The sequence below is a fragment of the Pelodiscus sinensis genome, chromosome 16 (genome assembly GCF_052426305.1).
Source record: "Pelodiscus sinensis isolate ZL-2025 chromosome 16, ASM5242630v1, whole genome shotgun sequence".
In the NCBI taxonomy this organism is placed as follows: domain Eukaryota; kingdom Metazoa; phylum Chordata; order Testudines; family Trionychidae; genus Pelodiscus; species Pelodiscus sinensis.
Genome location: NC_143067.1, coordinates 34485104 through 34499282, shown reverse-complemented (window position 1 = coordinate 34499282; position 14179 = coordinate 34485104). Strand labels below are relative to the sequence as shown.

The window sequence follows — 14179 nt, the reverse complement described above, 5'->3', positions numbered from 1 at the left end:
AATCAAATGAAGTAAAAATCTTAAATGAACCAAAATGTTCCATAGAATCTCTATGGATAGTCATGCTCTAATAATCAGGGCTCGACAATTAATGTAATCTACAATTAATGTAATCTTGCCACAGGCAAGTAGATTACAAGCTGGCACAGCTGCGCAGCGCGGTCAGCACATGCACAGTGCGGTCTGCACATGCGCAGTGCGCAGAACCGCACGACTAGCAAGCGGGGTTCGCTGCAGCTTGGTGAGCCCTGCTAAGAAGAAGAAGAATATAGCAGCAGGGATATATTATCGACCACCTGACGAGGACAGTGATAGTGACTATGAAATGCTAAGGGAGCTTACAGAGGCTATCAAAATAAAAAAACTCAGTAATAGTGGGGGATTTCAACTAGCCCCATATGGACTGGGTTCACGTCACCTCACGCCGGGATGCAGAGATAAAATTTCTTGATACCTTAAATGACTGCTTCTTGGAGCAGCTGGTCTGGCTAGTGTTTCTCCTCTAACATGACAGATTATCATGGAAATCAGAAAGCAGAGAACCACTAACTTCAATTAGCAGCAATGAGAGCATATGAAAGACTCCACTGCAGTGTGTTTGACACTAATTAAATGATCTGTGTACTGAGTGAAAATGTCAGTGCCACCTCTTGGATTAAATATTTATTCATAATTAACTAGTTCCAGGATTGAGGATCAGGATAGTCCACGGTATTATCTGATGAATTAAGGACATTGTACTGTCACTAAGGAAAAACCATTTACAACAAAGCCTGGGACTGTGGTTTCCTTACCCGGCATACGTATTGACTCTGTGGTCCTGGTGAAAAGGTTTTGGAGCGGATTATGGTGTTCCCTCTGACAAACTGAGTTTGCGGTGGGTTAGCTGCTTTCTTCTCTTTTGGACGAACTACAGTAGAAGATTGTGCAAAGCTCTCTGTGTTTGTCTCTTTATCCACCTGAAAGAAACATACTTTAATGAACACCAGAATAGTTACACTGGGTCAGACCAATTGTCCAGCTAACTCAGTATCCTGCGTGACAGATGCTCCAAAGAGAATGAACAGAATAGGGCAATGATTAAGTGATCCACTCCTTGTTGTTCAGGCCCAGCATCTGGCAATCAGAGGTTTAGGGACACAGAGAGTGTGGAGTTGCATCTCTGATCATCTCGACTAAACAGCCACTGATAAAGGTATCCTCCAGGAGATTATCTAATTCTTTTCTGAACCCAGTTTTGGCCTTCACAACATCCCCTGGCAATGAGTTCTGCAGGTAGACTGTGTGTTGTGTGAGGAACTACTTCCTTTTGCTTGTTGTAAACCTGCTGCCTTTTAATTTCACTGGGTCATCACTGCCTCTTATGTTATGTGAAAAGGTAAATAAGAATTCCTTGTTCACTTTCTATATACCATCCATAATTGTATAGATTGTTACCACATACCCTCTTAATCGTCTCTTTTCCAAGGTGAAAAGTCCTAGTCTCTTTAATTTCTCCTCATATGGAATAAGAATGTTAAGGACTAGTCAATTCCATGCCCCCCCCCCTTGCTGTGTCTATCAGATAAAGGCAGCAAAGGTGGGGGGGAAGGGGGGAAGAGAGGGTACTTCAAAGTGGCAGCACCTCACAGCTGAGCCCGGGATCAGCCATGTAGCGCTGCCGCTTTGAAATGCCGAGGAGTCATTCAAAGGGGGCAGCACTGCACAGCTGATCCCCGAAGGAGTGTTTCACAGCAGCAGTACCACATGGAGCCTGGGGTCAGCTGGGGAATCCTACTTACAAACGGGGTGCGGCAACCCCGCACTAGCTGCTTCCCCCCAGCAGACCAGGGAGACGCGGAGCGGCTTTTCTCAGCAGACACCTCAGCCTGACAATAAAGGACTGAGGGAAGTGAGGTGTGGGAGAATAAAACTGAGCTCTGGAGAAATGTTTGGCTAGAGTTTCCCCTACAATATGTACCAGTTCCGACTTACATACAAATTCAACTTAAGAACAAACCTACAGTCCCTATCTTGTACGTAACCCGGGGACTGCCTGTATTCAACATGTAGACATATCATGGATTCTTACAGTAGCATTACGATATTCACTGTTTTCTTATCTATCCCCATAACTGTCTCCCCACAACAAACTATCAATGACAATTGCTTTTGTGTTTCAGTCTAAAATTTATTTTTCTCCCTTCACACTCAGAGGTCACCTTTTCATGAATTAAACTACAATTTAGTGTAGACAAAGTTGCATCTCTTTTTCTTGGCTCTCCTTATATAATACACTGTAGTATTGCTCTCTCCAAACTTGAGAGCAATTTTAACAACTATGTCATTTCCTACAGACTCAGTTGCAAGTGATCTGTGTAAATCCTGAGTGACTCCACTAAATGTTCAGATTTACACCAATGTAGAAGATTAAAAAAAACAAGCCTTTAAATTCAGATTATCCATTAAAAAGTACCCTCTGTTATTGCACACTCTCAACTGTCAGAGACATTAAAACAAGCCCTTCATTAGGCAAATAGGTGGTAATTAGATAATATCATTCAGGATTACATTAAGAGATCTCGTTTGTTAATCATCTTGTCTGACAGTGGTAGAGGAAGAATTCTTTCAAGACCAGAACACTAGGCATTTTAGGTTAAACGGTATTTCATAAATGTAGTGTTAGTTAAAACTGAGGTTTGACTGTAATGTGAGAGATAGTCACCTATCTTAAATTTCATGTCAATGATATTGCTCTGCTTAATTCAACATTGGCCTGGTCACCTCTGCAGCAGATAATAATTAGTCCTGCCACGAATGCAGGGAACTGGATTAGATAACTTCTCAAGGTCCTTTCCAGTCCTACAATGTTATGATTAACACAAGACCAACACAAAAAATTATGAGTAAATAAGACACGGGGAAAAGGATGAGATCAAGAAATGTGAAGATGTTCCACTCAGAATTTTTTAGCTCTTTTTAAATCCTAAAATCAAAGTAGCAGTAGAAAGATACAAGCAATTCAGACTATGACAAGTATGTATTCCAAAACAAGACATTAGAAGACTATATGTTGGAAGCTGTGGCAGCAAATTTTCCTCAAAAAATGCAAATTCATGGGCTTTCCCCTCAAAATGAATTTGATGCAAATGTACAACCCTGTTGCAACAAAAGCCTCTATTTGCATGAGTAAATCAGATAACTGAACATGGAAGCATGTGAATGACCTGATTTGCTAATGCACATACAGGAGGTTTTTGAAAAATGCAAGGCAGGTGAACACATTACCATTAGCGCTGATAACTCTGTGATAAATCTTTTGGGCTTAGTGACAAACAAAAAAGACATACATAAAACAAAACAAAAGGAAACATTTCCAAATTGAAGTGGAACACCTTCCCCTCACAGTCTTAGAGTCATAGAGCTGGAAGAGACCTCACAAGGTCATCAAGTCCAGCCCCCTGCTCTAGGCAGGACCAATCCCAACTAAATCAGCCCAGCCAGGGCTTTGTCGAGCCGAGACTTAAACACCTCTAGGGATGGAGACTCCACTACTTCCCTAGGTAACCCATTCCAGTGCTTCACTACCCTCCTAGTGAAACAGTTTTTCCTAATATCCAACCTGGACCTCTTCCACCACAACTTGAGACCACTGCTCCTTGTTCTGCCATCTGTCACTACTGAGAACAGCCTCTCTCCATCCTCTTTGGAACCTTCCTTCAGGAAGTTGAAGGCTGCTATCAAATCTCCCCTCACTCTTTGCTTCTGCAGACTAAACAGACCCAACTCCCTCAGCCTCTCCTCATAAGTCATATGCTCCAGCCCCCTAATCATTTTGTTTGCCCTCCGCTGGACCCTCTCCAATGCGTCCACATCCTTTTTGTAGTGGAGGGCCCAGAACTGGACACACTACTCCAGATGTGGCCTCACCAGAACCGAATAAAGGGGAATAATGACATCTCTGGATCTGCTGGCAATGCTTCTCTTAATGCAACCTAGTATGCTATTAGCCTTCTTAGCTACAAGGGCACACTGTTGACTCATATCCAGCTTCCCCCAGGTCCTTTTCTGCAGAACTACTACTTAACTGGTTGGTCCCCAGCTTGTAACTATGCTTGGGATTCTTCCATCCCAAGTGCAGAACTCTGAACTTGTCCTTGTTGAACCTCATCAGATTTCTTGTGGCCCAATCCTCCAATTTGTCTAAGTCACTCTGGACCCTATCTCTGCCCTCAAGCATATATACCGCTCCCCCTAGCTTAGTGTCATCCGCAAACTTGCTGAGGGTGCAATCCATCCCCTCATCCAGGTCATTAATAAAGATATTGAACAAATAAAAGATATTGAACAACCCTGCAGTATGATAATTACTCCATCAAGCCTCCTATTTCCCCTGAAATGCTGCTTGCTGAGTTGCTATGAGAAACAGAAAAATATTTTGTGTAATTTTCCAAGAAAGTAGGAGATATGCTGAAGTGCATCAAGTCCAGACATTAGGAATGATAATTACAGTGAATAATGTAGTGTTTAACTCATCTTACTAAATATCAGCCTTTTGGAAGTGACAACATTTACTCTGGGCTTTACCTTTACTGCTGCCAACTCAGCATGCCCTTGCGATTCTGGATTTTCTTCTACCTCCCAGAGTGTTTTTCCATCATAGAATTCTTCCTCCTCCTCTTCTGCTTCATTGTCACTGTTCCCATCCTGCTCTTCTTGCTCAGCAGCCTCCTCATCTTGCCTGTCATATAAACTGCTTCTGTTACTGGGTTGGACCCACTTGGACAATACCTCCATAGCATACCTAAGTATGCTGATCAAAAAGCACCTCTATTTTTGTCAGTTGTATCAGGTACATCATGATGTCCCATAGAGCGTGGGACTAACAAAAGCACACTGGAGTGGAGTGGATGACCCAGCAGTAAAACAGGTAAAGGGAATTTTCTCAATCTTTCATTCTATGGCAAGGTGATAAATACGTTTGAATATATTCTTAATTTAAAAGTTTGAACTATGTTAAACAACATGGCTATGTCTACACTGGCACCCTTTTCCGGAAATGCTTAAAACGGAACAGTTTTCCGTTGTAAGTATTTCCAGAAAAAGCGCATCTACATTGGCAGGATGCTTTTCCGGAAAAGCACTTTTTCCGGAAAAGGGTCCGTGGCCAATGTAGACGCGCTTTTCCAGAAAAAAGCCCCGATCGTCATTTTCGCGATCGGGGCTTTTTTGCGAAAAAGACTACTGTGCTGTCTACATTGGCCCTTTTCCGGAACAGTTTTTCTGGAAAAGGACTTTTGCCCGAACGGGAGCAGCATAGTTTTTCCGGAAAAACACTGACAATTTTACAGTAGATCGTCAGTGCTTTTCCAGAAATTCCAGGGGCCAGTGTAGACAGCTCGCAGCTTATTCCGGAAAAGCTCATTCCGGAAAATGCTCTTCTGTTTCACTGACTACAGGATGTTTCCATTGATGTAGAAAAAGATGCCAGAAAAGATCAAGAACTTTGATCAGCTACTAGACAGTAAGGATGTTAAAATACGTTTAATGAAGTAAACATATAACTGCTGAAAATGTCAGTGGTTACATGTGTACATGTGGGGTGGCAGTTGGTTCCCGCCTGCCCTTTGCCTTTCCCACCCTGCATTGCTGCCTCTTATACAGAAGCAAGAGCAGAAGGCTCCCTGGGAGCCAGTGCGCACTGTCTGCACCCACTGGAAGCACTGCATGCAACTGTGAAGGTCAACCAATGAGTCCAGGCTCATTGGTTAACCATATAAATGGTTACACTTTCCCATCCCTGCTAGACACATTGCGATATTACATGATTGCACCTATGTCTGCACATTAAACTTTGATTCATTGGCAACCTCAACTGAAACACACTGCCTGAAATACCATAGAACCCACAGACTCTCACAGTAGGAGAAGGGAGTAGAATGCCACCTACCAATTCTCGCCACTTGTTAAAGTGCTTCTGCTTTCTCCCAGCTTCTTCTCTACTGCTTCCAGTTCAACAACTGTTTGCTCCAGCAGTGCAGACACAGAGTCCTGTACAGAGGAAAAAACAGTATTTCCCAGTAAACCCCATCAATTATCAGAGGCTATGTCTACACAGCAGCACTATTTTGGAATAACTGATCTTATTCTGAAATAACATAGTCCACGTCTACACAACAAGAAGTTATTTCGACATAATGTTGAAATAATGTTGAGCTGGAGGACTTCTTACTCCAACTCTTATAACCCTCATTTTATGAGGAGTAAGGGAAGTTGGAGGAAGAGTGCTCTAATTTGGACTTCCTACTGTGTAGACAGCGCCAAAAGCCGAAATAAGCTAATCCAACTTCAGTTACGCATTTGACATTGCTCAGGTTGCTTATTTCAGCTTTAGGCCTGCTGTGTAGATGTGCCCAGAGTGAGTGATCCATATGACTCACTGTAAATCTGAGCAAAATGGGAAAAGGTCCATCACTCAGGTAAAAGATTTCATCCTGAATCAAACTTTTAGTTTTATTTGACCCATTTAGTATCATAACATTTTTACACAAAAAAAATATCTTGCAACCACACCACTTTTCTTTTCAGCAATGTAATATATTATAGAGGTTTATGCAAGCTTCCCATTAGTACTTGTTCTTACCGTTTTTTCAGTGCAGGATACTGCAGAACAAATGTTCCCTTGTTTGTGCTTTCTACTTTGCTGCTGAAGATATTTATAACTAAGAAGGTTGTACCAGCGTGTTAACTTCTCACCAGATCTACATATTTCAGCAAGGCTAATTTGTGCTCCACCCTGTTGGAACCAAGAAAAAAAGAGTTGTGAACCCAATATCAGAACAAAGTGACTGCAGCAATAAAATGCCAGCAGAAATATGTAACAGCGAAAACCAAGGCTTTGGAGCTGAAGGTTAACTGTAGCAAGGGAAAACCACCATCACTAATTTTCACTTTCTATTTCAGGCATCATCTTGGTAATGATTGGATGCTATTAAGTTGAACCATATTGTTGGGGGCTCCCAAGGGTCAGTATATCAGAAAGATTCATGTTAGCAGCTGCATGCAAATAAGTATCAAGTATGACGAACAATTATGTTGTGACCATGGTAACTTGCAATCACTTTCAATTAGCAAGAATAAAATACAACAATTAAAAAGATATGGATTCTTTGCTAATGTAGGCAACCTCAATTGTTCTTTTCGATCTAGGTGCTTGTGACTGACCATGTCAAAGGGTTCCACTTGTTTCTGTGTCCACTCAGACTAGATCCACTGTGAACCCTCATTTTGTCTTCTTTTATTATAGTGGTATATGCACTATATTTTGCAAATCCATTATAATTTACATGGTCTGTGCTTGAGCAGACACTATTTCATTCATTGCATTAGTACCATTTATTTTATACTGCACAGATTTCCTGTGATTAAATTCAGCCCAATCTGGAATTTACCAATGCACTCAGGCCATACAGAAGCAGGTGGGCTATCAGATTGGAAATCAGTGTGGAATACAGCTGCAGTTTCTTAAGCCCAAGTGTGGTCTGCAGGTGAAGGTTCCAAAGGAGAAACACCATAAAAAAGTGTGCTGGGATTCTCCAAGTTCATGTCACAACAGCATATCCCAAGGAAGGTGTGAAAGACTCCAGGAACATACAAACCAATTTAACTTTCTGTTGCTTTGTAATTACAGTAAAACTCCATTAGTCTGGCATCCAATGCTCCGGGACTCCTGATGGTCCGGCACCATTAGGAACCCGCAAGTGCTGGGGCAGCCGGACAGGCTTCCCCCATTCAGCTGCTGCTGAAACTGACTAGCAGTTGAATCGGGGAAGCCGGGAGCAGAGCAGCTGGGGTGCTGCCGGGTTGGTCCCGCAGCCCCGAGGGGCAGCGCTACGGGACCAACCGGGCAGTACCCCAGCTGCTCTGTCCCAGGCGTCCCCAAGAGCAGCTGGAGTGCTTCCGGGTTGGTGCCGTAGCGCCGCCCCTCGGCGCTGCGGGACCAACCCGGCAGCACCCCAGGTGCTCTATTGCAGGCATCCCCGATTCAGCTGCTGCTGAAACTGACCAGCAGCGGCTGACTCAGGGACGCCTGGGGCAGAGCGGGACTATCGTAAGGGGGGGGTCTATGAGCGGTTTGGGGTTGGCATCCCCTCCCATCCCACTCCAGACCCCCCATAGCCCCCCCCCTTCTGATAGTCCGGCATATCTGATAGTCCGGCACCCCCTGGGTCCTAAAGGTGCCCGATTATCGGAAGTTTACTGTACTTCAGCTCCAGCTCTACAGGCCTTGCTCATATTAAGTAAAGTAAGTTACTCAGGAAGCAGTTCCATTAAAATCAACCGCCTTACTAAGGGCACACTGACCAATAAAAAGAACAGCAGAACTGATACCAGCAGAATTCTATGGAAGTTCTAGAATTCTTTACAAAATATGCTTTTCTGCAGACTAGAAGAAAATAATCACATTTTCTAACAGGATTTTGTAAAAATCCTACAGAATTTAATAAAACTGTTTTCATTATAAAATTCTACAGCTTTTGAAAAACCCTCTAGCAGGTTTTTCTATTAATTCTTCAGGATTTTCCATAAAGGGTGGATGCAAATCCTGGTTCACGCTCTTAAGTCAAAAGGGAAGAGAAGTCTAGTCATTTGAGGAAACAGGTTTGTAATGCAAATCTTCAGTCACTGTACACATTGGCATAACTGGGATTTTCCACCCTAGTGAAAGTCCATCTCTACAGGGTCTTGTAGCTAAGGACGATAAGGGATGTGATGTCACTGACAGAATCTTAAGTTTTGGGAGTGCTAGATATTTGTCAAATTAACAGAAAGGATAGAAAAAAGTCAAACAGAAATGAATGCTAACCAGGCATTCCTCAAAGTGAGACGTATCCACAGTGCATACATCAACTCTTAAAGTCTTCTGGCGTAAAGCAGGGTAAGCGATTGAAACCCAAAATATTTCATTGTATACAAGACTGTCTGAAACTTCCATGGGTCTTGTGCGGAACAAACAGCTTGTGCTTTCAGAGCAAGGAAGAACAGCCACACGAATGTTCCTATTGAAAAATATTTTAATTAGTGTTGAATTAACTTGCTGTAAGCATCTGTTATAAAATCACCATAAATCACAACACACTATGATTTACCCAATCTATTGAGAGAGCATCTATCATAATCAGACTTTCCTCTTTGGAATACACATCTCAACTATAATAGTGAGTAATTTTTAGGGCACATAAGTTGTTAAGCAAACATGAAATGTATTATAATTTTAGGACAGGTGGAGAACAAAATTATGCTACTTATGTACCTAAAAACAAGATTTAGAACATTCTTAAAGTCACAGACTAGTCAGCGACATTTAGATGGGGGGGAACATTAAGAGAGGAATTAAAATGGACAAAGTTAGGAATTTAAATGCCCTGGTGAGAACTTCTGATGTGTTTGTAATGCTGTACTTTTGATGCTCAAAAATGAGTTGCAAATGGGGAAAAAACTGCACCAAAGTGTGGGACTGAAAAGGCTGGAAATACTGCCAAACGGCTGCTGGCTACACATCCACGGCACTCCCAGCACTTTTGATGTGAAAGCACATGCTCCCTTTCTTTTATTGGCAGCAGTGAATGTGATCTACTGAGTTAATGCTTAATTTTTCGTTTGAATGGGACTGGCAAACCATGAAAGCCCACGTATCTGGACTCTGCACACCCTCTGCTCAACTGCACTGAACAATCAATCACAGCTGAGAATCTTGCCTGTTAGATGTTAATTTCATAAAAGTTTCTCCTAACAAGGAAAAAAATGAATCTAGAGATTATTGCAAGGGGAAGTTCGCCTTCATTTGCATACATGAATGTATGCGCTCACAACAGGTGGTAAATATAGGATTAAATAAAAGGGATGTGCTTAGAGGTCATGGGACATTATATAATCTGGAAGATTTCTGAGATGTAAGATGGAGTCTACTACAACCATTGCTAGTATGTTTATTTCATTTACTTACACTTTCTGATCTTGCTGTAACATTAGAGCAGGAACGTTATTCAGCTGCATGACTAATATTGCAAATTGTTTATTTTTGTCATCATACCTGAATTAATTGGAAAAAATGTGAGAAAACACATTAGCAACAACAAAATTGCCTTTGACATAGTGAAAGACTGTTCTGCTTTCAGGACACCTCCAGAGATGCTGATTTAACATTTGCTGCACTAAGATATTCAAAATCTGAAAAGATAAATACATCCTGGGAGCCTACAGATTGTTTTTTCTGATAGCTTGTTACATATAATTCAATCACATTCTAGTTATTTATAACATTTTTGTATAACTTCTCAGGATATATACAATTTAAGGCATTCAAATAAGGTGTACTATAAATTTGAACCATTCAGGTAAACTGTGGAATTCCAAACCTGATTTTGATACAGAGAATCATATTTAGGTAAAAACAGCATCATAAAAGAAAACCAATTATATTTAAGGACGTCCAGTGGCTCAGGCATTTTAATGCTGAAGAAGTTAAGAGTAAACAACCCATAACATCAAAACAAAATCAAATAGTGCTGTGCTAGTTATTTTTCTCAGAGCAGTTTCTGGTGTGCACCTCTTGTCATTTGAGTAAGGGCCTCTAGATCTACTTCCCATCCTGCTGCTAACTCCAATTGCTACTCTTATTCAGCCAGGATACCCAATTTAGCCTGCCAATTATTATCAGAGTTACAAACAGCCACCTTATTAGTGGGTCAGTAGCAGGGGTGTAGCCATGGGTTGAGCTGAGTGGGACGCAGTCCAGTGACAGGCCCCGATTTAAGGGGAGGTGGGGAAGAACAGGATAGTGGGGGCAGGAGCCATTGGCATCACCTTTCCCCTCCACTCCAGCCTCCTGGGAGCAACAGACACTCTGCTCAAAGGCCTTGGAAAAATGGGTGGGAGGGGGGGAGGTGAAGAAAAGTGCACCCACCCCTGCGGTGTCTCCTGTTGGCCACTCCAGCTGGGGAGTGGGAATGGGGGCTTGCCCTGCTCCACCCAGTGCTCCAGCCGTGGAGCAGGAGCAGGGTACTGGGACTTGCCCAGCTCCAGCAGGGGATAGAGGGTTGGGCTGCTCTGCTACCCCACATTACAGCTGAGGGAGTGAGGTTTGGGGGCTTGCCCTGCTCTGCGCTCTCTGCATTACAGATGAGGAGTGGGGGGTTGGAGACTTACAAGTCCCATACTCCAGTCTCACTCCTCAGCAAAAACACCAGCGGGAGGAGTTGGGCAAGTCCCTGACCCAGCTCCACGGCTGGAGCATGGGACAGGCTGAGCGGGGCAAGCTCCATGCCCCAGCCAGGGTGGTGGAGCTAGACAAGCCCCACACTCTGCTCCCACTCCCTGGCAAAAGCGGTGGGTGGGCTGAACGGGTGAAGCACTGTGCAAGAGCGGAGCTGGGACACGGAGCGGGGTGGGCCTGTACGATATGTGGGTGGGCCACATGGCCCACTCAGGCCCACCTGTGGCTACACCCCTGCTGTGGCCCACCCGCTTACCATGAACCCCCCCAGTCCCAGCACTGCTCCTGCCTAGTGCTTGCCCCGTTCCACCCACCCCAGGCTCCTGTCAGGGAGCCGGGTGGGAGCACAGGGGCTTGCCCCACTGCCCGCCCAGAGTTCCAGCTGGTCAGGGTTGAGGCACAAGGCTTGCCCTGATCTGCCCACATGGTGCTCCAGCCATGGAACAGGGTTGGGGACTTGCCCACCTCTGCCCGACTCGTGCTCTTGCTGAGGAACCGGATTGGGGCATGGGGGCTTGCAACCCCCAACCCGACTCACTCCCCAGCTGGAGCGTCAGGGCTGGTGGAGTGGGGCAACACCCCCCCACACACACACACACACCCCAGTGGAAGTGGTGGGCGGGCAGGCGGGCGGGCAGAGGGGAAGTGCAGGTAGGGAGTGCACATTTTTTCAGGCCCTCCCCTCTCCCATGCATTTTCCCAGGGACTTTGTCCAGAGCGTCCATCACACCCTGGGGGGGGAGGGGGTGGGGAGAGGTGGCCCCAATGGCTCCTATCCCTGGCCTCCTTTCATTGCTCACCTTCCATAAATCAGCACCCACCCAAGTGTCCCAGTCTGCCCACGTCACTGGTCAGGAGGGGATGGGAAGAGACAGCGAAATGGTTTCCAGAGACCAAGTCCTGCTTTTTCCAAGCTGCACCTAGTCTGCTGAGGCCACGAACAAAAGGTCTCAGTTCCCTCATTGCTGATTTAACTCAGTGAATGTAGTGCCAATAGATGGCCACTGCTGTGAGTGAGGCAAAACCAGGCCCAACGTGTCCAGAGAACAAGGTGATACCCACACTTGAGAGCGTACATTCAGCAAGATCAGACCAGTAAGACAGAAAAAAAGATATTGAAAGAGCTAGAGAGCACAGAAGTCTTACCAGAACAAGATAGATCACCAACTATTAAGATCAGAGTCTCAAAAACAACAGAAACCACCCAGCTTACTTCATAGTGATTTGCACTTTGGCAGTCCCAGCTGCTTCTGTATCATCACTGTCAAACATGATCATTTCTGACACACAGAGTCTGAAAGAAATGAAGGACAATTAAGGGCTTGTGGAACTTCAATAAGACACAGTTAATTTAGGGGGCATGGCCTTTTCTCCTCTCTATGCAGAGTTTGGAGGGAATTGGGCATATGGATCTATGAAGGGGGGTTGCTTTCTCTTAGGATTTCTTTCAGTGGGCATGGAAGATACATGTTAACAGAGAGTTACAAGTCTCCCTCTGCTGCCAGAAACATGTGAAATAGGAGGCAACAAAAACCCAACGGCTACGTCTAGACCGGCATGATTTTCTGCAAATGCTTTTAACAGAAAAGTTTTTCCGTTAAAAGCATTTTCGGAAAAGAGCGTCTAGATTGGCAGAGACACTTTTCCACAAAACCACCTTTTGCGGAAAAGCGTCCGTGCCAATCTAGACGCGGTTTTGCGCAAGAAAGCCCCGATCACCATTTTCGCAATCTGGGCTTTTTTGCGCAAAACAATACCACGTTGTCTACACTGGCCCTCTTGCGCAAAAGCATTTGCGCAAGAGGGCTTTTGCCCGAACAGGAGCAGCACAGCATTTCCGCAAGAACACTGACAATCTTACATGAGATCGTCAGTGTTCTTGCGGAAATTCAAGTGGCCAGTGTAGACAGCTGGCAAGTTTTTCCTTGCGGAAAAACTTGCCAGTCTAGACGCAGCCAAGGGGTGGAAGCTACACTGAAATGCCCCCAAGCCAGTAAGTAGTGACCTCCTAAAGGAGAGGACTTGTTTTCTGGGTTCCTGAATAGGGTACAAATGCAGTATTCAGATACCTAACTCCCTGTTGTACTGACACCAGTAGAAGGCTTCACCATTTGTGCGGCCTTATAAGCAGCCAGTTTTTCAGTGCATCCAAATAAAAAGGTCCCAGACATGTTAACGGTGATGTCTGATTGGTCCTTTATACAACAGCTAGCTGTGTCTTTTCGTCTCTCATGTATTATATTTGCAAACAGCATGCACAAAACTAACTGAGAAATGAAGTGCCACCAACGCCACTGACCTTCACTTTCACTCTACGAGGTGTAAGGCACTGCCAGCACCACTGACACATTACAGGCAGCAGGATTATGCCTCTTGTTGCAACACACCCAAGACTGAATAGAGTTGAGCGTTTTCTAAGAAATCCAGCACAAAGTGTGATGCATGTTAACGAATTCTGTGCTGAGATCAGTAACTCAGTTTATTAAAAGGCACGAATTACTTAGTACTACCCTGAAAGTTTCTGTTTATTTTGATGTAAGGGCAAGATGCTTTGCCCTCTGTTCGGATCACACACACTTTCACACCACCCTTCCCCCCAAATCCCCTCACATTTTGTTATGATCTATAAATATTAACACCACCAAATCAAGCACTCTGAAATCAGGAAATTAAGGGTGCCTGTGCCACCATAATTCAGCCTGTAGTGCTTATGCTGTGTTCAATTACATGGTCATATAGTCAGGGCTAAGGGGTGAGCTAGCCGGGCAGCTGCCCAGGGCGTCAACCTACAGGGGACACCTGGCTCCCTGGGCAGTTGCCCAGGGCGCCAACCTACGGAGGGCACCTGGCTCCCTGCGGGCTGCAGCTGCTGCCCAGGGCAGGGACCGTGTTAATCTCCGCAGCACCAGCCAGCAGTGCCCTTCC

The 14179-nt window shown here is 44.5% G+C and overlaps 1 protein-coding gene across 4 annotated transcripts in view; it reads right to left on the bottom strand.

Moving 5' to 3' along the window:
* The window catches only part of WWC1 (WW and C2 domain containing 1), a 141415-nt gene that overhangs the window by 12097 nt on the left and 115139 nt on the right, over nt 1-14179 (bottom strand). For 2 of the 4 annotated variants that reach the window (XM_075900176.2, XM_075900178.2), the window contains exons 13-19: nt 12468-12548; nt 9986-10072; nt 8846-9038; nt 6623-6775; nt 5930-6030; nt 4567-4732; nt 795-959 (exon numbers count right to left, since the gene is read on the bottom strand). In XM_075900176.2, the coding sequence (XP_075756291.2) occupies nt 795-959; nt 4567-4732; nt 5930-6030; nt 6623-6775; nt 8846-9038; nt 9986-10072; nt 12468-12548 (946 nt within the window). The remainder of the gene's footprint in view (nt 1-794; nt 960-4566; nt 4733-5929; nt 6031-6622; nt 6776-8845; nt 9039-9985; nt 10073-12467; nt 12549-14179) is intronic. The other 2 variants (XM_075900177.2, XM_006115791.3) reach the window with 1 other exon arrangement.